General features: G+C 50.7%; 11 protein-coding genes across 11 annotated transcripts; 3 read left to right on the top strand and 8 right to left on the bottom strand.

Moving 5' to 3' along the window:
• Window positions 1-260: 260 nt before the first annotated feature.
• Window positions 261-1,900, bottom strand: HO173_005392 (uncharacterized protein; the record flags this gene model as incomplete). The annotated part of the gene is made up of 5 exons (XM_037307310.1): window positions 261-791; window positions 859-1,277; window positions 1,341-1,418; window positions 1,475-1,576; window positions 1,642-1,900. The coding sequence occupies 5 exons, from the start codon at window positions 1,898-1,900 to the stop codon at window positions 261-263; spliced, it is 1,389 nt and encodes a 462-aa protein (XP_037165950.1).
• Window positions 1,901-2,227: 327 nt separating this feature from the next.
• On the bottom strand, window positions 2,228-3,426 carry HO173_005391 (uncharacterized protein; the record flags this gene model as incomplete). Its single annotated transcript, XM_037307309.1, has 2 exons — window positions 2,228-3,198; window positions 3,249-3,426. The coding sequence occupies 2 exons, from the start codon at window positions 3,424-3,426 to the stop codon at window positions 2,228-2,230; spliced, it is 1,149 nt and encodes a 382-aa protein (XP_037165949.1).
• A 266-nt stretch (window positions 3,427-3,692) lies between these two features.
• Window positions 3,693-4,828, top strand: HO173_005390 (uncharacterized protein; the record flags this gene model as incomplete). The annotated part of the gene is made up of 4 exons (XM_037307308.1): window positions 3,693-3,718; window positions 3,775-3,813; window positions 3,871-4,090; window positions 4,145-4,828. The coding sequence occupies 4 exons, from the start codon at window positions 3,693-3,695 to the stop codon at window positions 4,826-4,828; spliced, it is 969 nt and encodes a 322-aa protein (XP_037165948.1).
• A 380-nt stretch (window positions 4,829-5,208) lies between these two features.
• HO173_005389 (uncharacterized protein) lies at window positions 5,209-5,818 on the bottom strand (the record flags this gene model as incomplete). The annotated part of the gene is made up of 3 exons (XM_037307307.1): window positions 5,209-5,336; window positions 5,407-5,534; window positions 5,628-5,818. The coding sequence occupies 3 exons, from the start codon at window positions 5,816-5,818 to the stop codon at window positions 5,209-5,211; spliced, it is 447 nt and encodes a 148-aa protein (XP_037165947.1).
• Window positions 5,819-6,537: 719 nt separating this feature from the next.
• Window positions 6,538-7,274, bottom strand: HO173_005388 (uncharacterized protein; the record flags this gene model as incomplete). The annotated part of the gene is made up of 4 exons (XM_037307306.1): window positions 6,538-6,835; window positions 6,897-7,019; window positions 7,066-7,082; window positions 7,227-7,274. The coding sequence occupies 4 exons, from the start codon at window positions 7,272-7,274 to the stop codon at window positions 6,538-6,540; spliced, it is 486 nt and encodes a 161-aa protein (XP_037165946.1).
• Window positions 7,275-7,400: 126 nt separating this feature from the next.
• On the top strand, window positions 7,401-9,248 carry HO173_005387 (uncharacterized protein; the record flags this gene model as incomplete). Its single annotated transcript, XM_037307305.1, has 3 exons — window positions 7,401-7,608; window positions 7,660-8,899; window positions 8,960-9,248. 3 exons carry the CDS (start codon window positions 7,401-7,403, stop codon window positions 9,246-9,248), a joined length of 1,737 nt encoding a protein of 578 aa, XP_037165945.1.
• A 393-nt stretch (window positions 9,249-9,641) lies between these two features.
• Window positions 9,642-10,835, bottom strand: HO173_005386 (uncharacterized protein; the record flags this gene model as incomplete). Its single annotated transcript, XM_037307304.1, has 6 exons — window positions 9,642-9,695; window positions 9,759-9,840; window positions 9,924-9,951; window positions 10,039-10,096; window positions 10,267-10,400; window positions 10,724-10,835. 6 exons carry the CDS (start codon window positions 10,833-10,835, stop codon window positions 9,642-9,644), a joined length of 468 nt encoding a protein of 155 aa, XP_037165944.1.
• Window positions 10,836-11,146: 311 nt separating this feature from the next.
• On the bottom strand, window positions 11,147-15,656 carry HO173_005385 (uncharacterized protein; the record flags this gene model as incomplete). Its single annotated transcript, XM_037307303.1, has 2 exons — window positions 11,147-11,753; window positions 11,812-15,656. The coding sequence occupies 2 exons, from the start codon at window positions 15,654-15,656 to the stop codon at window positions 11,147-11,149; spliced, it is 4,452 nt and encodes a 1,483-aa protein (XP_037165943.1).
• Window positions 15,657-16,395: 739 nt separating this feature from the next.
• Window positions 16,396-17,502, bottom strand: HO173_005384 (uncharacterized protein; the record flags this gene model as incomplete). Its single annotated transcript, XM_037307302.1, has 1 exon — window positions 16,396-17,502. The coding sequence occupies one exon, from the start codon at window positions 17,500-17,502 to the stop codon at window positions 16,396-16,398; it is 1,107 nt and encodes a 368-aa protein (XP_037165942.1).
• Window positions 17,503-21,131: 3,629 nt separating this feature from the next.
• HO173_005383 (uncharacterized protein) lies at window positions 21,132-22,139 on the bottom strand (the record flags this gene model as incomplete). Its single annotated transcript, XM_037307301.1, has 1 exon — window positions 21,132-22,139. One exon carries the CDS (start codon window positions 22,137-22,139, stop codon window positions 21,132-21,134), a length of 1,008 nt encoding a protein of 335 aa, XP_037165941.1.
• Window positions 22,140-22,629: 490 nt separating this feature from the next.
• HO173_005382 (uncharacterized protein) lies at window positions 22,630-23,090 on the top strand (the record flags this gene model as incomplete). The annotated part of the gene is made up of 3 exons (XM_037307300.1): window positions 22,630-22,690; window positions 22,749-22,894; window positions 22,950-23,090. The coding sequence occupies 3 exons, from the start codon at window positions 22,630-22,632 to the stop codon at window positions 23,088-23,090; spliced, it is 348 nt and encodes a 115-aa protein (XP_037165940.1).
• Window positions 23,091-23,145: the final 55 nt, after the last annotated feature.

Raw genomic sequence — 23,145 nt, 5'->3', positions numbered from 1 at the left:
CATAGGCGTTTTTTTCACGATATGTCTTGATATGACATGAGCGATAGGCGTTCTTGGTGGACTTGTATCTTTCTCCGGTCGATCCTCGAGCGAGGACGAGGCGAATGTTGGCTGGCGGCTGGATTGGTCAACTTATTTACGATGGACTGCTTGACGCTGAATGATGTATTATGATGGGCTAAAAGCTGCAAATATGGATCTCAGTATATTTAACCTATGAATTCCCCTTCAATTTAAATACGCTCTTTTGATGGAAAAAGTTAAATCCCACTCTCATTCTCTGCCACCCTAAAAGCGACCTCGCCCGGCAGCCTAAAACTCGCACAAAACATCCTCTTCATGGGCGCTACATCCCTGACATCCCAAACCTGCACCTCTCCTTCAGTTTCAATATTACCTGGCTTCATCTCGTACCCTATCTGCTCACTGACCTCCTTGCAGATTTTCATCTCTTCTTCCTTGTTGTCGTCGCTCTTTGTACTAAAGCAGTGTACATGTATGAACGGCAATTTGGCATCTGTATTTGGCGTAAAAAACTCCTCACGGCCTACGTACAGGCCGATAAAGGAAGGGAGAAATGTGATAGCGCTTGCCGGAAGGTTTAGGATGTAGTGGTTGAAAGTCTTCGGCGAAGTCAGGGTTGCTATTGGCTTGACAGTTGAGGCCGGTTGCTTGAGTCGGGATACCCCTTTATATACTTTAACATGGGTGTCCGTCTTCAGCAATCTCTCCGCCGAGGAGCGAATGAAGGTTCGGCCGTCTTCATTGAAGACTTTGACAAATCGGTGGACCTGACGTTTCTGTAAATTACCTGATGCGTTTGAGGGCGGGATGTAGGCTGATCGCGGCCACACGCACCTTGTTCCTTCGTACCGCATCGTCCAAACTCGCAAAGCTATCCGGATTCAGATCGTTGGCCCACACAAACACATTCTTCTTCCCAGCCGGCACAGCGAACGGCCCAACGCCGGCCATGACATCGCAGACGGCTTCGCCGGGCTGGAACTTTTCGACCAGGCGCCTGTGCTCGGTGTTGAGACGGCTGTTCCAGTACACCTTGGAGTAGTCGAAACGGAACCTGCAGTTTTCCTCGTGGATTTCGACATTCATGTCCGGGTCGCCGGCGAGGAGCTCGTAACTGAAGGTGCGGTATTCGTTTTGTTCGCCGACTTCGTCCGTTTTGTTGATTACGGTGCGGATGGTGGGGTTTTTGTCGAGAAGGACGGTGGCGATTAGGTGTTTATAAGGCAGATACTGGTCGCGGAGGTTGAGGTGGGCTTGAGATAATGCTCAGTCAGTCTGCCGCTTCTGGATTCTGTGTAATGGAGCCACGGACGCACCAACGTGGCCAACGATGCTGAATCCCGTGGGGAATTCGTCTTGCTCGGCTTCTGGGAGTATGGCACTCATTATGTCATCTGGTGGTAATGAGCAATTATGTTGGATACGATACTTGTGTCTTGCACATACATACGGTAGTTCCAGTAGTCGTAGTCTAATTCAAGATTATATGGTGAGAGGCTGACTTGGGAAGCCTTGACCAAGTCGGAGAGCTTTGGACTCCATGTAGAGGCATCTGGCAGCACCTTAGCTCTTCTCCTGCTCTGTCATCTTTCTGGAAACACAAAGACGCTATGTTACCATCTGGCTTGACCTCAGGCCTCAAAAGTAGCGCCTTAGCCTCCTGCCCATCAGAATCTCTTACAGACCTGACCGCTGGCATACGGTCAAGCCTCAACAGATCATGGCCCAGTTCTATGCGGTACTTTGAAATTTGCTTATTATCACGTATTCTTGCTGCAGATAGTGGAACGCTTTTCTTGAAGAAAGAACGATCAAGAGCTCGCATAGCACGGTTGATGGGCGGACGAAACATAGCAGATTCAGGGGATTCATTCATGGCTTTGCAATAAGTTTGGACAGTCTACAGGGTCGTATCATGTTGTCAAACAGTAGGAAATTTCCGGTGACTCGTGTAGGTTACAAAGACTATTCGAAGAGTCATAAATCCTTGATTAACCGAATTTTAGGTCAAAAAGATGTTATCCGCTAGCTATTGCTCTGTGGCATCTATGTACAAACTGACGGATGTACCCTGGTCACCGAAGGCGTCTTACGTTTATGAGGCAATTCCGTGAGATGGAAGACTTCCCGTGGTTGCGATGCTTCGCACGCAAATCACACTACATGACTTATCAACGCGGCTACTGACTAAAAAGTATTCTGTTCATACTCTCTTTCTCAAGACCCTTCTTCCAGGCGGTGGCATCCTCGTGCCCGCAGCGACCTTCTTCCCCACGGCACGCACGCCAACCTCGTTGTTCTTTGCAGCTGCTACAGGTGCCTTTTTCGCATTCTTCACAATGGTGGTACTCGTAGAGATACTTGATGTATCACTTTGATTGCTCACTTTCCTCATATCCTCCGGTTCTTTGGCTATAGCCGCACCCCGCTTTGGCCTTCCGACCGCTGGTTTCGTTGTCGTAGGATTGCTAGCTTTACGACCTGCTGCTGCTTTCGGACGGCCGGGTTTTACTTTCTCAGTCACCATACTGGCTAGGTTTGCTGTTGCTGCTGCTGCGGCAGCTTTGGCAGGTGATGCCAATTTGATAGGTGATATTGGTTTCAGAGGTGACGTTGGATGTGCAAAGTATAACTTCTGCGGCGACTTGAGCTCTGGGTGGACTGGCGATTGGGGAAGAGTGCGTGAGTTAGCTGATTTGGGGGAAAGTACAGTAGACGGGTTCGTAGCTTGGCGCGATTTCGCAGTAGTTGTCATTTTGGCTCGCTTCTTGGGATTGGGTATCGCTTCCATGGACTGGGCGTTGTTCTCCTTGTCTGCGGAGTTTATTGCGTCGCTGCGGCTCGTTAGAATCGGAGGCACGGCTAGATCGCACATAAGGACTCGCCTGGTTCTCTTTGTGCCTCGGAACTTGGTCATATCTGTTGAATTGGAACCTTCTGACACCAAGACGGGCCTGGACTCGCTCGAATGAGCAATTTCTACGGCCTCCTCCTCCTCTTGAGGCGCGCTCTGTCGTTTGGGATCCGACATCTCTTTGTACTTCTCCAATAGCTCCCCCATGTTCGCATTACGGAGAGAAGTCGGAATACGATTTATCCGTAACTCAATTCGAGTCCGTAGACTTTGAGCTTGGAGGGCGTATTGAGCTCGAAGCTTTCGCGCGCGTTCCGTGACTGGGAGGAGGTCAATGCCTGAACTACGCTGTGGTTCCGGAAATGCTCACTCTCTAGTTGTAGATTATCAATCAACGCTTGCTTCTGTCCTTCCGTGATCGTCATGCTCCTCTTTCGGGGACTCTGCACTGGTGTTCTCGCAGGCGATTGGAGGGTAACGGTTTGCGGGCGCGCCGTTGAGCTGGAATCGGTCGAAGACCGGACTTTCTTCGTGCGAGGAGGAGCCATGACTTGTATCGAGGCAAGGACTACTCGAAACGAGAGCGCAGCAAGATAGTTGGTGATTAAGGAGACAATGCAGTCGAAGCTTGAAATTGTGTAAACAAAGATTGGCGCAGGGATCAGCTAGCGGGTTTGCCGCGGTCTTGGCGCCATCGTCCGCCTCATTCGAGCTTCACTTTTAGATATTCATTCAACGTCTTGACTCTTCATCTATTCTTCTGCCAGGAAACGGAAAGTGGTTTCGATTCTATCTTCGTATATCAACCGTCAACATGGTGCTTGAGGCGACCATGATAGTGTAAGCCTCTGCTCGTCACTACAGTTGCTCAAGCCTCCGCTAACACGAACTGCTAGGCTGGACAACAGTGAGAGCAGTAGAAACGGCGATTATGTGTAAGATTCACTCTGTAGATATTTCTTTGACCCGTAAATGGTTTCTGACCTTATCAGTCCATCGAGATGGGAAGCCCAAGCAGACGCAGTCAACCTCATCTTTTCCGCCAAAACCCAAGCGAATCCCGAATCCTCCGTCGGTCTGATGAACATGGCCGGTAAGGGGCCAGAGATGTTGGTTACTCTGACCACGGACTTTGGGAAGCTACTTGATGGGATGCACCGGACGAAGATAAGAGGGAGCACGCATCTGGCTACAGCCATACAAATAGCAGGTGTATGTCTACGCGGAAATTCAAGTTTCGCCCTATAGGCTGATTGCATTTTACAGCTCGCGCTCAAACACCGCCAAAATAAATCGCAACGACAACGCATTATAGTCTTCACCTGCTCCCCCATTGACGAAGATGAAAAGAATCTTGTCAAGCTCGCTCGGAAGATGAAGAAGAATAATGTCTCGATCGACTTCATCGCCTTTGGTGACCTGGACCCAGAGAACACGAAGAAGCTAGAAGCGTTCAACGAGAACATCAAGGGCGGAGATGGCTCGCATCTGGAGGTAATTCCACCGGGTCCGAGTCTACTGAGTGATCACATAATATCTACGCCCATATTAGCTGGAGAGGGTGTTGCTCCTCGTGGCGGTGAGAACGGCGGCGACGCTGGTGGAGATGCAGGTGGAGGTGGTTTCGATTTCGGCGTTGATCCAAGCGCAGATCCGGAGCTTGCGCTTGCTTTGAGAATGAGTATGGAAGAAGAGAAGGCCCGACAAGAAAAGGAGGGAAAGGCTGGAGAAGCCGCGAAGGAGCCAACGCTAGAAGGCATACCAGAGGAAGGTGGAAGCTCGGAGAGCCAGCCATTACTCAATGCAGACGGAGAAGCCAGTGGGACTGCGGACGCTCCCGTTTCAAAGCCCGAAGTGGGAGAAAAGAAAGACAAGGAGCATCAAGGGATGGACAAAATGGAGACAGATAGGGACGACACAAAAGACAGGGACAACATGGACACAGATTAGTCTTGCATATGCACAGCGAGGCGTTTGGGCATATCAAGCATAGATAGCGTTTTGCTCGCAGCATAAGAAGGGTATTTCTCCATGAACTCTACGTCCTGCGCCAAAGTGACATGCATACCATTTTCGGCCTTTTCCCCGAACCAGACGCCGAACACCACGCTCATTCTTCGTCTCGCAGCGTCAAAGAAAAAACAATCGCTCACAATGCTAGCTCTCTGTAGACTTCGAAAGGTGGGCCATGAAGCATCCCATGCGTGTTTGACGCAAGCCTTCTGCCCACCCAGCTCGATGGCCCCAATATCATGCCATGAGCGTGGCTCACTTTCATCCCATATTCGTGATCTCGTTCGTCCAAGTTGGCCCTCTTTCCCCTCCACCTCTCAGTCCCCGAAGGTCCTCAACTTGGTGATATCATCCAGTATTTCCTGCAGATCCACATCGGTAATCTTATTCGTCAGACTAGGTATCAACGTCTTCGCCTCTTCAGCAGTCTCGCAACATAAACTCGCTGCGCCCCGGGAGTCGTCAGCCCCTCCTCGTTTTAGAAACCCTGTAGAGATGTCTGAGAGAAGTCATACCTAGCTGTGACTTCTCAAAAGGCTCCAATTGCGGATGCGCACCAAGCACACGTTCCACGGCCGTAATATTTTCGGTGTTCTTGAACCGCGCGAAAACGTCCAGGTAGTCCTGCGTCTTGATCAACGTCCTGTACGCAACTAATCAGCCTCTATGCTTCCTTTCCCTCGGTCTTCTCTTCTCCCCACTCCTCTCACCCTGGCGACGGGTCAAGCAGACTTACTCAGTCTCTTCGACCTTCTTCGTTGTCGCCCGATGTGCTAAAATCGCAATTATGAGGGCCCGTGCTTCTGAAAGGCTCATTGAGTGGACGTTCTGGAATTCGCCGAGTTTGAGGTCCGAGGTGGCTTCTTCGTCACCGCCGACTTGTTCACGAGCTCTCGAGGTGGGCGCCGGGGCATTTGTCTGCGCCATTGTGAGGGTGCAGGTGATATGGGGACCCGGGGGAGACGGTTAGGGTGGTGATGTAGTCTGTGAAGAGAGGAAATGAATGAAAGCCGGTAGAAGCCGGCGTATGTGGTGTTGCACTGACTTGTCGAATATGCCTAAGACGACCACGGGAGTTGTAAAGACTTTCTATTATTAAAGCAGTGGTGTAGGAGTGGTGGTGGTAAGCCATCTCAAGCTGTTATTTCGACAACGCTATTTCTACCGCTTGGCTGCTACTGCCACAGTAACAAAATGCTAGACTGCGAGGTTGCAAGGTTGCAAGATCGCTACCTAACAAATGTCGAATTGTTCAAAAAAGCTTTGAGGTCTTTTGGGAATAGAGCTCTCTATAAAATTTATATCAAATGGCAGACTATAACATCATGATCGTCTGCCGGCTAATATAATTGCCCTCAAGAAGCAGACGGAAGGACTGGAGCCCCAATGCATCGTCTGGCTTTAAGTACAGTCTACACGCTACAAAACCATCCAGGGTCACATGGACAAAGCTTTCACCAGGTATGTGCACAAGGATTGCTTGAAAGGAAACGCCTTTGCTCATGTGCGCTTCTGATTTTCGCAACGCGGTCCCCGAGCCCGATGGCTCTCCTGGAGCCGACTGTATTTCCCAGTCAATCCTGGACATTCAAACTCTTGTTGCATCCCGTCTTTGTCCTTGACAGCTTTCTCCACCTTCGGCAAGATCATCTCGCTCTCATGTATGTCAACAAATGCCGATCAAACGCCTCACACCTGATCGGCATCTCCAATTGATAGAAAGGATTCTTCGTCACATAATCCGCATACAATTCGTACACCTTCCTTATGATGACATCAACGTTTGGCTGGTGTGGTTCTGTGAACAAGAGAAACTTCGTGCCCGTAAATGTCTGGAAGGAAGTCAGGCGGAAGTGAGAGGATTCGAGGACTTCAATGCCTGTTCGCTGGCTGGATGGAATGCCGAGGGAGGAAGGCGTGAGAGATTTAGTAATTGCGTGGACGCTGGGGGCAGTCAGTCTTGATCGAGCTGTGACGTTGCAGTACTGCTTGGGATTGACCAAACCCGTGAAAGGTGCCTGCAAGAACTAGTAGGTCGTTAACGGAGACCTTATTAAGAGCGTTGTTGAAGTCGCGGTTGTAGACTAGACCTCCGGCCTTATTAATGATTATAAGGGAGTAGACGACCCTGTGCATACTCAGCAAGGGCGTAAAAGTGACTATACTCGACCTACATAATGTCGAGCTCTGGCTACAAATCCTGCTGTCTAATGCAGGATTGCAAGAGTTCATGAGCTCAACTTCGTAATCTGTGGTGCTTATTCTTTCATCTCGAATGGCTCGGAGTTTAGAGCATCTTGACGAAAGTCTCGGAATAGGTTTATCTTCCCATAACGTGTTCTCGTCGCATGCCTGCTGGTAAAGCAAAGGAGGAAAAGGTCATAGGTTCTGGCCCTAAAAAGATCGCATTGAGGATAGAGCGGACTTATTTGCCGTTTAATTTAGCCGAATGATGCACGAACTTTTGGTCTCTCCCCACAACAGTCTCACGACTCCTTCAACCTGCAACATGCCTATCTCTCTCTCATCGATAGTCACGGCCCTGCCGTCTGAAGATTCATGGGGTCCACCCACCACCACGGATGCGCTCGTGGATGGCGTTCCATACGCACCATACTCGAAGGGAGACAAGCTGGGCCGGATGGCGGACTGGACAACTGAGGGCAAAGATAGAGATGGACGAGGAGGCAGGCAGCAATATAATAGGAACTACAGGGGTAACGTATTCCAAAATAGTAGCGTTAGAGTACTAAAGCTGATGTTCGCAGATCAGCAAGTCTACGGTGCTGGCACGTCCAGCCTATTCGCGGTTCAAGTAGCAGAAGATGAATCATCTTTTTCCGTGGTCGACAATACTCGCACTTCAACGAAGACTCGAGGCTTCGGGCGTGGCGGTGGTACCATATTCCGAGGTCGAGGACGAGGCGGGCGCGACCAACGTGGAGGACGAGGCACGTTCCAGAATTCAAGAGTGGGCGGCCGCGGTGGTCAGCAAGCCTACCTCTACGACCAACGGGGAGGTGCTCGAGGCGGACGAGGTGGACGAAGGTTCGGCTGGAAAGATTATGACAAGCCCCAACGAAATCGCGACTCCTCTGTGAACATCAAACCTGACTGGACGATGTTAGAAGAGATTGACTTCGCCCGGTTACTGAAGCTCAACCTTGAAACCTCAGCCGGTGAGGACATCGATAGCTATGGCTTCCTCTACTACTATGACCGCGGCTACGACAAGCCTCCTGTCAAGAATACGGAGCGAAAACTCAACGTCGTGGATCGCGCTGCGTACAATGTCACCACCTCTTCAGATCCCATAATCCAAGAACTGGCCGAAAAAGACGAAGCCACCATTTTTGCCACCGACAATATCCTCTCCATGCTCATGTGCGCTCCCCGATCCGTCTACAGTTGGGATTTAGTCATTACGAAGCAAGGTAGCAAACTGTATCTTGACAAGCGAGACGGCTCGTCCCTGGATATGGTATCTGTAAACGAGAATGCCGCGGATGCACCTTTGGAAGCGAGCGAGGGCAATAAAGATAGCATTAATTTCCCCGGCGCATTGGCGCTTGAGGCCACCTTCATTAATCACAATTTTGCGAATCAAACCGTCATGGAGAGCGAAACGAGCAAGTTGGAAATGCAGCACGAAAACCCCTTCTACAACCCGTCAGAAGAGACCGAACCTTTAGCATCCAAAGCCTACAAATATAGACGCTTCGACCTCTCGCTCGAGAAAGACGAAGATCCTCTGCATCTGATCGTCCGCACAGAGATCGATGCGGTTGTGAAGAATAATATCAGCGGCGAAGATCAATTACTCACCCTGAAAGCACTGAACGAGTTTGACCATAAGGCACAAGGTAGCGGCGGTGCTCTAGACTGGAGGACCAAACTTACGAGCCAGCGCGGTGCGGTGGTAGCAACGGAGATGAAGAACAACAGCTGCAAGTTGGCGAGATGGGCTACACAAGCTATATTGGCTGGCGCAGACGTGATGAAACTCGGGTAAGCAATTATCACCGTCCGCCTACCTCTGCCACACAATCTGCTAACCTTTACTGACAGATTCGTATCCCGAGCTTCCCCCAAAATTCCCGACCGACATGTCATCCTCGGCGTCGTCGGCTACGATCCTCGCAAATTTGCTGAGCAAATGAATCTCAACCTCGCTAATGGCTGGGGTATCGTCCGGACCATTGTGGACATGTGCCGGAACATGAAAGATGGCAAATACGTCCTCGTGAAGGATCCAAATAAGGCGTTGTTGAGATTGTATGAGGTGCCGGTGGGGACGTTTGAGGAGGAAGACGGGGAGGAAATCGAGGGGACAGAGGCGGGTGGGGATGAAGAGTAAAGGCTTGTTGGAAGGGAAGTGTTTGTACGTGTCGCTGGAGTAGCGTTACGACGATAATGTTGAGCATGAAAAAAGCATAGATGGATGTATTGCCGAAACCATGCGATGTTCTTACGCCAGTGTCACCTTTGAACAGCCGCCTGTCATTGTCCCCAGCCTTCATGAAGTGGCTATGACTTTGCTTTGGTAGACGGGTCATCCTTGGTTCATGTGACCTTTGGGTTCCATATGGGCCAGCGTTGAGAATTCAAGCGCTATTACATCAATTTTTGCCATTTCACAACCGTGCACCCCCTCTCTGTTTGGTGCACCATTCCTCTTCACCCCTTTACCAACCCCCTTCAATTCAACAGGCTCAACCCATCCTCCCCATCTCTTCACCCTACCCTTCCACTACCTCGAATTCGCTCCCTTCAAATCCTCAGGTCCGAAACTCATGGGTAGCAGCTGCACCCACCGCCAATCAGTATCGGACCCATGCTCGAGCCAAGTAAGACAGTCCACACATACTTGTTCGAGCGTCTTCACCACACGGTTCCCGTCCTTGTCGTACATGAATATGGGTGTTGAGAGGGGACAAAATTCACGGATGCTGGTGTTGGACGGTCAGTGGATGTTGTGAGAGACGCTGTGTGGAGGTGGACAAAAAAGGCGTGGGAGGAGACGGCGACACACAACTGACGGCACATGCCACACGGTGACGCTTTTCTCATGTCCGGTCAGTCCTCTTGTGTTCTTATAGATGAGGAGAAGAGCACGGAGGGGAGTCTCGCTCCGACGGTCCACATACCCGGCGGGGTGATGTCCGTGGCCACAGCGATTGCTTTGAAGGCTAAATGGCCTTGCGTCTGCGCCCGTCGTTACCCTCTTGACGTTCGAAAAAGGACACAAACCGCTGCGGGGGTGGACGCGTGGTTTCCAATGCTCGCGAGAGAGAGCGATAGAGTAACGTAAACAAGGCTGAAGTGGGCTCGTGGAAAAGAGATCAACGAGAATGGGACACGGAACGTCGACTAACCACAGCGGTCGCCAATGCACATCTCTCGGCACACGTCCCGACGGGATAGCTCGCGTTTTCCACATTGGCTCCTATGACGATGGAGCCGTCTTCGGACAGCAGAGCGGCACCGACGCGGAAGTGGGAGTAGGGACCTGGCCCTCGCATCAGCCCGTGGATTATATAGTGGTATATTTGTGTGCACGGAGATCAGTACATGAGGGTGCAGGTGAGCAGACGGCATTGATAGATCGACAAAGTACAAGGAGGAGAAATCCTCGACGATCCAACGAGAAGGGCGTAGATGTTTGGGCAATGTGGAGAATTGCATAGGTACTAGATGGGATCCCACCAACGTAACAAGTTTACATCCTTCCAGCCTCAAGATCCTGTCGTCTCGAAGCGAACGAGTGTTTTTTCAAGTTGATGCAAATGCTCTGCAGGACAGGTATAGACATGGTAGATAGACAGCACCTACAGTATGCCCGCCCCTTCGCAGCAATGGCCTTCTCCTTGAGCTCCTCTACGGAGCGGTCGTCAAGACCAAATTGGCCAGACCCCTTTCGCGTTTGGCTTGGCTCAGAGTGCATTGTCCAGATTTTGATGGGATCGAATGGAGGAAAAATGTCCCGTGGAAAGATGGTGTGAAGTAGAGTGTTGAGGAATGAGGATTCGACTCGGTCGGTATGAACTCAAAAGCTAGGATCAGTCTGTCGATATCTAGGAAGGAGTGGAAGCTGCTGAGCGTAAACGATTGGTATCTACGCACCGCTCCATTATATTCAAGTTCGCTACGACTAGAATACATCCCGGAAGGAAGGAATGCACGCTCCCTATCATTCTCCCTGAATACCAGAAACGCCTAACAATGCCGCTGTCCTCTTTCCCTTCCAATCCTATCCTACACTTCTTCCTCCTCATCATCTCCTAACAACTCGTCCTCATCTGGGTCAACAACTGCGTATCTTCCCCCTCTCGCAAAATCGCTCCGTTGCGTATACGTCCTTCCACTTCCAAACAACCCGGTAATCCCTCTCCACGCGCTCGCGAGCAGAAGCGGCAACGTAGCTACCACAGCAACCACAGCACTGACCGCCGTAATTGGCCATGCGATCCATGGCTTGTCTGCATCAAACGCACTGCCTGAATCTCCAAGCCTGATACGTCCAAATTTGCCATCCCAATTAGCCCAGACCCAATACCCGGCTCCTCCTGCGATGACAACCGGTAAGACGAATACCAGCGCGAAGAACCAGAACCCGCTGAGACCTTTCTTGCGCTGTTCACGGTCGAAGTCGCCTTCATGGCCTTCGCAGGGTATTTCTTTTGACGTGTACTCTAGTTCCTGGCCGCCTTTGCAAGTGTCGAGTGGAGTGCGGCGATAGCCTGTGGGAGTGAAATAGGACAATAATTCCGGGTTTTCGACACAAGCTTGGCTGTGGTCGGGGGGCGGTAGACCAGGGACGAGTTGGCAGGAGCCGTCATTGCCGACCTCGTAGTTGTAGTCACTACATAAACGTATCAGCAAGAATGTGTTTCTAACGGGACTGAAGATGATAGCCTTACCATTCAAAATCCTCCCTCGTGCAATCGCAGTTTCGGGAGATGCTGTGCAGATGTTGTATGTCTAACCCGTTATAACATTCGGCTTCAGGTCTTTTGCGGTGGTATTGCGCAACATGTCCAAATAGGCAGTTGTCTTTCTGAGTAGGATGCTTGGGTTCCCAGAGGAGGTAGTCACCCTTCTCTGGATTCTTCTCGTCCAATTCACATTGCTTGTCCGTCAAGCCTGTAAAGTCAAGATTGACGGTAGCAACGTTGCTGCCACTTGCGCTTTCTTTACCCCACAGAATGAAATTCCGTGACTTGTCAGAGGGAACAGTAGAGATGGCCGCAACAGTGAAGTCGGCGTCTGCGAAGACATATTCTTGCCAGTTGATGCCTTCGTTCAGAGAATAGAAAACAGATCGAGTGGCAACATCCTCTTCAACAATGACGATGATTGAACCCTGGTCGCCGTACTCCCACATGTAGTTGCCTTTCTTGACAGGGTACCATTCAACGCCACCATCTCGAGTGATGAAAGTGTCTGCATCAGGTTTCCTGCCCAGATACTGGCCAACATTACCGACACCCATCATCAAACCAATGGCTGACGGAGACGAGAATGTAGCACGCGGATCCCGGCGCTCGGTGTAGCTGTGAAGATGCAGAGAACATTTCAAGGTGTCCTTAGGATCGCACTCGTATTTACGACCCTCAGCGTCTTTAGATGGGGCTTGCAAAGGTGCCCATTGAGCACCATCGTTATGCGTAATCATGGTTCTCAGCTTTTTGGATTTACCCTGATCGGCCTCGTCGATGTTGGCAACAGTATTGACCAAAATGACTCCCTCGAGGCCAAGCATCTTCTCAAAATCGACATATCCCCGACCATTTCTGTTGACGCCATTGAGACTCATGACATAGGATGTGCCGTTGCTGTTACTCTTGATGATTGAACCATACTCAGACTCTTCGCGGTTATTGACCGTTACATGCAAGAAGACGGCGTGTGTAGAGCTATCCAGCACCGTGTAAGCCTTCTGAGCAGGCACCTCAAAGCTCGGCGGAAATCTTGCGTCGGCGAACGTCTTGCCATCCACGCTGGTATGGCATGTAAGAGCGTCACGGTCATCTTCCCGTCTGGCAGCTACAACGATGAATTCAGACATGGTGGCAAAATCTATGATATCGTTGAATGGCTTGTGATCGTCTGCGAACCAGTTGTCGCTCCACTTCAGCTGCAGAGGGTTGTCCGGCTTCTCGTCTTGGTACTGCTCGCAGTACACGAGCTTCTCGTTACCTCCACGGCCTTCCTTCTTGATGAACTCGCACTTGTTGACATAACGCAATCTATGGTCCCAAGTGGCACCTCTGTCTTCACTGAAGAAGGCAACATTATGGCAATTGCTCTTGCTAGATCCATCGCAGTCCACCGCACCAGTCCAAATGAGCCAGTCTTTATAGTCAGCATGGAAGCTCAGGATCTGAAGCTTGTCTCGAGTGGGCTCGGCTGGGGCTTCGAAATGGCCAATAGTGACCCCTCTATTGACGGAGTAGAATACTTTCTTGCTGCCGGTAAGGAAGTATACCACATCATTGAAATATTGGTGAGGGTAAATGGCCGTGATCTCTTCATCCTCGAGAATCTGATCCCAGGTCTTACCAGCATCGGTAGTAATATAAACCTTACGGTCGTCAGTCCGCATGACAATGGTCTCGTCGGTACCCGTACTCCTGTCAGTCCTCTCCAAGTAGAAGTACTCTTCGAAGCGTCTTGCACGGAAAGTTGAGAGCTCTTTTGCTATTTTTCCACTTGCGGGTGGCCTGATGGTATCGTCGCAAGACCGCTCTACTTCTTCGTCCAACGCGACAGCACCCTTGGCTTCTCGATCGCAGTCGTTGCCAGGAATAAGCCTGAAGCCAGAGCTGCCCATGTATTTGGCATCTGAACCATCGCACTGATCTTTAGGCACTGGCAAAGTTCCAGCCGGAATGCACTCGCTTCCATCGTCGCTGGGAACGAAGTTGTAGTCACATTCGAAATCCTCATTAGCGCAAGCGCAAGGCTCGAACTCTGGTACAGGGTCCTTGAACTCTTGATCTACGAAACAATCGGCATCGGCCTTGCGTCTGCGGTACCATTGTTTGTGGCCCATGATACAAGTCGGGTCTCCGTTCTCGTCCACGCGCGCAGGCCACCGGTCGAAGTCATTGTCCTTGCATTTTCGTTCATGAAGCTCAGCAAAATCAATAGCGATTGCCATATGCTCCAGATCTGATCCTCCGCCGGTAGTAGCCATGAGGAAGAATTTGAGACTGGTAGAGTCGGGCGTGGTCGTGAGTAGCTTGGCACGAACTTTGTCACCGAGGTCTGCCTTCTCCCAGGATTTACCATGATCGAGAGAATACTGAATGGTGTCTGTGGGACCCTCGTCATAGATAGCCAGTAATACCGAACCTCTGTCACCAAATTCATATTTGTGAGCTTCTTTCACTGCTAACCGCCAGGTCAAGCCGGCGTCGTCGGAGACATAGAGGTCACATTCTTCGTAATCCTTGAGGTATTTGCCTCTGTTGCCAATTCCCATGACAAGCCCTGGCGCCAGACTTGAAAATACTCTGCCCGAGTTGGTCATTTGTGACACAGAGTGGAGGTGTATCTCGTCGTCGTCGTCTGTGGTGAGTGACTGGAATTTCCTCCCATCGTCAAAGCTGATCTTGCTCTTGATCTTCTTCTGAGCAAGGGGCGACTGTTCCACGTCCTCCCAGTTGTCCACTACATTGACCATCACGATCCCCTGGATACCCGCGATCTTCTCAAAGTCCACGATGCCCTTGTAGTTCCTATTTGTATGCTCAATATTCCGGGTGAAGTAGGTTCCGTTCGAGTTACTCGTAAAGAGAACCCCCATAGCATTGATCGGGGATGTAGTCATGACATCCACCTGAATGCTATAATTGGTACTCTCTAGGATTGTGTAGGCATCTTCCTCCAACTTATGATCGATGGGGAACACAGCTCTGTGCCAAGTTTGCGCGTCATCCGTCACATACATCGCCAGCTCATCCGTACCTTTAGCACTTGCAGCGGCGACCAAAAAGCCCTTCACGACAGCGATGTTGATGATCCCTTGAACAGTACGGTCACCTTCCAGAACCGGCTCCTCCTCCTCGTCCTTGAAGTAATCATCTGAGACCACCAGCCGGTTGTCTCTCGTTGACCAAATACTCGCATACCGTCCCTTCACAACGCAGACCACTCGGTCGTCGTTCTTGTCATCTGCACTTGTTTGGAACTGCGGCGTTGACCTAGCAAATACGCAGCTCCTGGTGTCCTGCCTCATCTCTATGGGAGGAGTCTTGAAGGCGTCTTTCGTGTAGTAAGCCATCTCATCGCACACAAACGGTTCAGTACAGATATTGACAATCACCTTGTCGCTGTCTGCCGCATGGAAGCTGAAGGGCGGTCGAAATGGGACAGGGTACCCTTCTATATCAAAACTCCGCCATGATTTGCCCCGATCGTCGGTTATCCAGTGTGTAGTCTCTTTGCCCCATACGTATGCCATCTCGTTGTTGTAGGGGTGCAGCACCAGATCCAATGCTCGTCCTTCCGGAACATCGTCAATCACGCCCCACTCCTCGCCTGCATCCTCTGATCTTATTACGTTTCCAGCGTTATCAAGTATAAGTATGACATCTGAATCTTCGAAGTAAAGAGGTGGGGCTGCGGGAGGGTTATCGAGTTTGGATTTGGTGATGCGTGGAGCATCTTTCTTTGCGGAGGCGGGTCCCGTCAACCATGATGCTTGCAAAAGGAGAAGGGACAGGGAGATGAGGAGAGGCGAAGAGCTTCGTAGAATCATTCTGGATGGTTGATAAGGGAAGAAGGAGGATATTCCCTTGCGCTCGTGAGGTAGGGTCCGTAGGGACACATCAGCTTCGGGTGTTTGCTGTCGTGGCGAAATTACGGCAGAGCGGCGCCAAGGCTGACTTCCAAATGAATGCAGCCGGGCCCGGCACGAGCTTTGCACAGCAGCACTGCGACATGAATCTACATGTTTATCGCGCCTTTTACCATAGCTTTGACATGGACTACATGATGGCAATCTGCGACACCTTCGTTGAAGACCAGTCTCCATTATTGCTATCTAACACGGCGGCAAGCTCATCTGATGATCCTACAATCACAATGATTCCCCACGCCATGCAAGATCCATCAATACATACTGTATGCAAGCTGACAGGGAGAAAGAGATTCGTTCAGCATGAGGGATATAGTCACTGCTTCCCCAAATCCATGCAAAATATCCTTCCTATCCCTGCAAAATGGGTCCCTTTTGTCCCAGTGAGGGAAGATCTTTCTAACTTTCGCCAACGCTTGATCCCATAAAAAACATTCTTCTTCCAACGCAAGGGGGTATCTGCGAGCTGCATGATGTGTCGACAAACGAGAGTTGGGGTTGTTGTAAATTAAAATCGTGATTGGTCCAAATGTGCTGTGCTGCTGAATCGAATCGAAAATCAACGCTGCGTAAGTCGTGAGGTAGCCTGGAAGGATTCGGAACGGCTCGAAGACTCCCATGGTCTCATATTGTGCGACGATTATGCTTCATCATCGCCCTCGTCCTCTTCATCCGCCTCTTCGCTCTCGCCGCTCGGTGTGTCCTTGGCCGGTTCGACCTTGGCCTTCTTGATTGGAGGGGTGCTCTCATCATCGTCAAGAGCGCCCGATTTCCTCTTGGACCCAGCAGAATCACTCGATTTGGCTGGCCCTGAGGTGTCGGATTCCTGGTTGTTCAGGTTCTCCAGAACCTTGGGAGCATACTTCTGCAGCTCTCCGCCTTCGCCTTTTTCGATGAGCGAAACTTCCTCGGCGGTTAGAAATCTTCCCCCGGGTCCCCTTGGCCGCCGCATCGCGTGTTTATGTCTCGACTCATGCAGATATGGCTTACGGCCCTTTGAGGTGAGCCGAAGTGCCTCTTCCAACTTCTGGCGAGCCACGCGTCGCTTCAGGATCCGATGGAATTGTTTGGCGTTGACATAAAGCGGCGCTTCTTCGGCACCTGTAGGCCCCGCTTCAGGAGAAGCCGCGTGGTGTTGCTGATGCTGATGCTGTGGAGGTGGCGGCATCTGAGGAGGGACAGAATTTCGTGGAGGCTGGTGGCCCATCATCACTGTTTGCGCGCTCTGGCCGTGTGGGCTGCTGACAGAGTGTCCCATATGACCTTGGGACATCCTGTGGTTTTGAGAGACCTGCGAAGGTAGAGGTCCCATCGTATTCGGCACTTGCGGTGGTGACCGTGGTGTTCGCTCATTTTTAACAGCGATGCCTCCCATCCGCGGTGATCCAGCCATCGAAGTCTGAGGCATCGGGTAGCCATAACTCTGCTGCCCTGACGCGGCTGCGGTAGCCATAGCTGCTGCTTGGCCGGGCGTGATGTTGTACGGTTGATGCATGTTTGGCTGACCAACATACGACTGAGGATAGTTGAGGCCCGTGTGGTTTGTTTGAGGTGGTTGCTGCGTCGGGTATGAATGTCCTTGAGAGGGCAGGATGGTGGAAGCCTGTGTCTGATGCTGCATGTGCGGCGGTTGGCTAGGTGGAGATGTAATTGTTGGACTCTGTTGCGCGTTGGAGTAAGCCTGCATGTGCGGCGCCTGCGGATGCTGGCCGTAAGAATGTGCTTGAGGCTGCGCGTAATCCATCATGGATGGAACCTGGTCGAGTAGGTTTATTGTGTGTTTGTTATGTAGCTCGTGAACGGCGTCTGTGCCTGCACACGCGAATCAGCGTGATCAAGGGTCGGATAGGCTGAAAAGGGTGGACCATGGGGAAGCTTACCAAGGATGTGTGGGGAATTGAAGATGTCAGAACTGCAAAGTAAACTTCTTTGGTTATGATTGGAAGAAGCTACTCTGTGGTCTCCGCACAGTCTTCGCGGCGGGGCCAGCCGGCTGCGTGGATTGGATGATTTTTATGCGCGGAGCTGCAGCCCTGGCATCTCTTAGTTTCCAGCACATAAACCTTACGTTCGATTGGATGAAGTAACAAATCAGAAACTCACCAAAAGAAATTTTCCTTTTGACAATAACAATAAGTGTACTGGATCGGCCGAAGATTCCCTGTGCTTTTAATGATTTGCGGTTCGTAGTACACGATAAGGCGTGACCGAGGCTGGGTGACAGAAGCTGCTCAGTGAGGCGGTGGTTGGGCTTCTATGCAGCGAACAGACTCCACGATTTGCGTGCGCTGTCAACTTACTCGTGACTCAGGGTTCGCCACGATAATGGCTGGCCACCGATTCTCCGAGTGCCTCAACGGTCGTGGTATGGCGCTAGACAACGAGCGTCAATTTGAGGGAATATTGACTCCACTAATCTCTTCTTGATCGATTTACACTAGCAGCACAATTGCCTGCGACGTCGACTCCTTTGGGTAGGTATGAGGCGGTGCGAGTGCTTAGTGGTGTATCGTCGGGGCAAGCTTTCGTCGCCACCGTTGGAGAGTTTCTTCCAACAGTACAGACAGGTATGAAATGAGGCGGGCAATGAAAGCCAAAGGTTCGGAGCGTCAACTGTCGGCTTCAAAGCCAGGAAGGTGTTAGTATTGATTACATTAATAGATATGGACACGACAGGGAGCGGGGTTGATATTTGGGAGCAAGGCATGGACATGGCAAAGAGCGGTGATGATTTGATGCGTTGGCAGAGTATAGCGCGCGGAGAGCGGAGGTGCTGCAGGCCGAAAACATACCTTGTCGATCAACAGAACGTGTTGGGGATCCCAGCGTGCTGTAAGACTTGTGAATGGTGAATGGCACCCGGAATGAATTTAAATGGACAGTGTTTCGAGTTATTCGGAGGGGCTGGGTGTGAATGGCGTGTGGGTGGTTTATGAGGGACTTGGGCGGTGTTGAAGCGCTTCTATAGTTATCCAAACGCTGTCGGGTATGCAGGTCTCGTGTAATTCTGGTTTGCTTCCTTGCGACAGCCGTGGAAAATGGTGCACAACACTGAAGAAGAAGGATCGCAGCAGTCTAGGTATCTCCGTACTGTGCTCCGATGTTAATGACCCTGTTTGATGCATCATGGTTAGAGAGAGTACATGAATAACCCAATTAACGCGTCGTCGCCATACAAACGCTGACCAAAACCGTGATCGCTCTCGTGGCTGTGGATGAAGGGTCTAACTAAAGAATGAGACGCACGTTGTAAGATGCCAATTAAGCATTCTCAGTGGCCGAGAGTCGCATGAATGCCAGCTTGCGCGACCGTGGGGCTGGGTCCAGCAACAATCACCTGACGTCGCTGCTTGATGCGAACTTCTGTCGATAAAGCTGGGGAACAGAATAGTCTGCAATGCGATAGGTCGCCTTGTTCCCTAAACGCGGTTGCAGTCGATCTTCCGTGGGGTAGGTTACTGGGGAGTGGGAAGTGGGAGAGAACTTTTCGGTTTTCGGGGATGCTTGCGGGCGTGTTGATTGGAAGAAGAAGAAGAAGAAGAAGAGAGCGAGCCAGTCAGCCAGTGACGAGGGGTGTTGGTACTTGTTTAGGCTCAGCAAGCGCGCGTTGGTGGGAGGGAACTTTGGACGTAAAGTGAAGTAAAGTAAAGTAGAGTAAAGTAGTAGATTGGGGTCTTGAGAGCCAATGGAATAATTTGGCGAAGGATTTTCTGGGGTTTGGAGAAAGAAGAAGAAATGCGAGATATTGATTGGAGGGAAAGAGAAATATAAGTAATAATGCGCCAATTGTTTTTCTTTTCCCCCCTTATCCCTTATTTTCTTTTCGGGGTGTGCGGGGGGAAAGAAGGCTCGGGGGCAAAAAGGAGGGTTCACATTCACAAGCTGCCAGCCCTGAGAAAATTACCGGTGAGGAGAAGGCTGACCAACACTACGCCCGAATGCACCTGCTTCACAGCCCAGCGTCTACGGAGATTGTTTTTTATTTTTTTTCATGAAATGAAAGATACTTGAATGTTCATTCACTATTATGATTATTATCACATTGAATTACGGAGATCTACACCCATCAGGACGCGGTTTTAAAATCACTCGTGACAAATTATCTGCCAACCAAATCCTTCATCACCTCCCGCACAGTCCTCGTAAATGATAAAGTAACTAGTTAAGTACTCCGTATTAGAGTATCCCACGCTCGGAGAGTAAGCACTTGTCCGATAGCCGCCCTTCACACCCTCTGGCCTCATCATAACATCATTGAAGTGTGTTTCAGCTACGCGCTCATCCAGATTCCAGACGCACGTCATTACATGTACGCCTTGGTATCGATCGGCATGGATGCTGATGGTTGGCGGAAGAAGTAAGGTAAAGTAGGTAAGGTAAGTCGGGACTCGGTAGCCATTCCTTGTCGATTATCCAGAGAATGCTTAATGATTAAGTCTATTAAGTCTCCGGAGTGATTGCTCTCAAACGTGGCTCCCAAAAACTGAAGAGTCAAAAACGCTGATGCTCGAGGCTTCCATGTGGCAGTGGCAATGGCGGTGGCACCCACCTGCCACCTGGGGCAAAAGTCTGGAACATTCTCTCCCGACTGGCCGATGCCAACACCACACCGTAAACCCGGCTTTCACATTGCCAAGATGCTTAACCTCAGACTGACATGCTTTAGTGCAGCCTGCTTTTCTTGGCTAAGGTACCCCTAGCCTAGTTTAGCTTAGTTTAGCTTACCTTACTTTACCTGGCAGAAAGTAAAGTACCGACGGCCGGATATCAAGCTCTCTCCAATATCTGCGAGGGAAATCTCTCTGCACCTGATATTGCATTATTTCCGTGTCACCGTGATGCATATAGTGCTGATTCGACGACATGCGTGCTGCATATTGCATACGATAGATTACCTGCTCAGAGTTGGGGGAAAAAAAGGACAACCCTGCATGAAGTACCTAGAATCACCTCGGAGCAACGATCATGCAAGGAAACAGCTAAGAGCCATTTGCAGTGAATCATATTCCACCCCCCGTGGAAGCATGTCTCGGTAGGAGAAGTCCGGTCATTCACCTCTGCAGCAGTGCAGGTCCGGATTTGAAACCTGTTTGACTCAGCCGGGCGGGCTACTCCGAAAGCATTCGCAGTATGATCCAGTATCAGACCTTCGAAAATGCATCTCGGCTTGTCGCATTCTTACTATTGGTCATAATCCGCGCTGTGCATTGCGAGACCAATTTGTCGTGTAGCAGGCCTTCATAAGTGATCAATAAAGTAATGATTGGGCCAAGATAGCAATCGTTACAACACAACGATTCGAAATCATCCTAACCGTTTGGAGCATGGAATATTCTGATTCTCTTCAAACAGATACCTGTCAACCACCAGGATCACCTATCGTCCCCACCCTCTCAATCCTTCGTAAACGGCAAAGATGAATGCCGAGCTCGGAGCGGCCCTTCCCACCGTAATACCGCAGCCCCTGTACAGACCCCTAATTCCTTGCTGTTGCCACAACGCTTTTCCGGATCCCCAAAAAGTCCTCCGTACCTGCCCGCCAGCGCCGACTTCCTCGGTCTGCATCCGCGACTTGATCGTGTCGGCAGGGAAGAAGACAAAATTGTAGGTCACCCCGGCTGTGGCCCCTGCGAGCATCTGTTGATACAAGGGCAGTGTGTCTTCCTTTGCTGCTTTCACCATCGATGGTGTATAACGAGCATTATATTTCCGGAACTGCGCACTCACACCCTCGTAGCTTCCGAACCAAGCTGCTGAACCCCCGGTCTCGCGGATCAGAGTTCCCAGCTGCCCATGCCAGAAGCCAAGAATGCCGTAGTGACGGAAGACTGATGCAATGATCGAGAGAGGTCCTGGGCCTTGAACACTGGAAGGCGAGAGCGGGACTTGCATCTGGCATTTCACCAACTCAATTGGTGTAAGTAAGAGGCTTGTAAAGGCACCGCTGGCTCCTCCGCTGGCTATCAATGCACTCAACGGCAGCGGATTGCCATTCTCGGGTGAGATGATGGTAGCTTGGAGCGCGGTTTGAGCGATGCGGTAACTGAAAAAGAGACTACTCGTCTCTATCGCTGCGCCGAGCAAAGGAGCGCTGATACCGCGGTATAAGCCTGTGATGCCTTCTTTTCGGAGAGATTGCCGGAAGCAATCAAGAGGCCCTTGATAACGGAGAGGAAGAGTGTCTGGCTGGGACTGCAGCCGCACTTTCACAGTGTCAAAAGGGTACTCAATCGTTTTGCCTATCACACCAGCTATAGAGCCAAACGTGAGGTCTTTCAATGCCTCAGTTCCATGGTCGCTTGAATTTTTGCAAACAGGCTCCGAGGGGAGGTCATCTTTGCTATTTGTCAAGGATGTTATCCTTCCTTCCGCCGCGTCGGTCATCGATGGTGCAGCTTCTAACAAAGCCAGGAGCCGAAAAGGTCAAGGCAGACGGCCGTTCTAGAAAAGATAGAACGGCCCTGTAGCGTTATCGGTTGAGCATCTCGCTTATGAGTGGTTACAATAAGTTGCGAGCGGTGAGTAGAGTAGAATAGGTTCAGGACATGCTTGGCATATTTTGAGTTGGAGAGCTGTGATAAGGAAATCGGAGTTCATATAGCGCGAGAGGATTCAAGCTCTTTGTTCTTTGGCGTGAGTTGTAAAAGTGAGATTTCTGTGCTCGTGTGAGACCCTTTTCACCCCTTGATTCTAGTGCCGCTATACCTTCCCTTCTGAGAACATCGAATTGCCTGTGAAGAGCTGGAGAAATTTCTATTCGGCAACGACAGGGACTCTGGCACTCTTTTTGGTCCTGGAATACCACCATTGTTATGCTCCGCTAATATACTAGCAACTCATACTTGAAAGTCATCCGAGAGGCAGAGCGGTAGGTATGATGTCCAATTCCGCGCCTACAGCATCAGCATTGACAACTCCAGGATTACGAAAGAATGGTAAGAGCTCACGACATATTTGGTTTGGCTCAGGGTAACTCCACTGACTTTGATACAGGCAAGCAATGGCACCCCCAAAAGTGCGCCTTCCGCCCAACGTCCGGGCAGACCTCGTACGAAAAGCGCACTGCGGGGCGGAAAGCAATGACTGCCATGAAGGCAAAGGAAAAGGAAATGAAGGATGAGAAAGAGAATGAAAGACAAGTACGTCAAGATGCCCGCTGGCCGTATGGATATGGTACTGAACGGAGAGTATCAGAGTCGTATACAAGCGATCAAAGACAAGAGAGCAGCGAAGGAAGAGAAGGAGCGCTATGAGAAGATGGCGGAAAAGATGCATGCCAAGAGGGTGGAGAGACTGAAGAGGAGGGAGAAGAGGAACAAGCTGCTGAAGTCATGAGTCGGGAGGCACTACGAGAGCAGGTGAAGGATCTGAGGGCACGATTATCGAAGCA

This window comes from Letharia columbiana (genome assembly GCF_014066305.1).
Source record: "Letharia columbiana isolate WasteWater2 chromosome Unknown Sc0000014_s0, whole genome shotgun sequence".
Taxonomy (NCBI): domain Eukaryota; kingdom Fungi; phylum Ascomycota; class Lecanoromycetes; order Lecanorales; family Parmeliaceae; genus Letharia; species Letharia columbiana.
The sequence above is the reverse complement of the archived record's forward strand: the minus strand, read 5'-3'. Positions and strand labels throughout refer to the sequence as shown.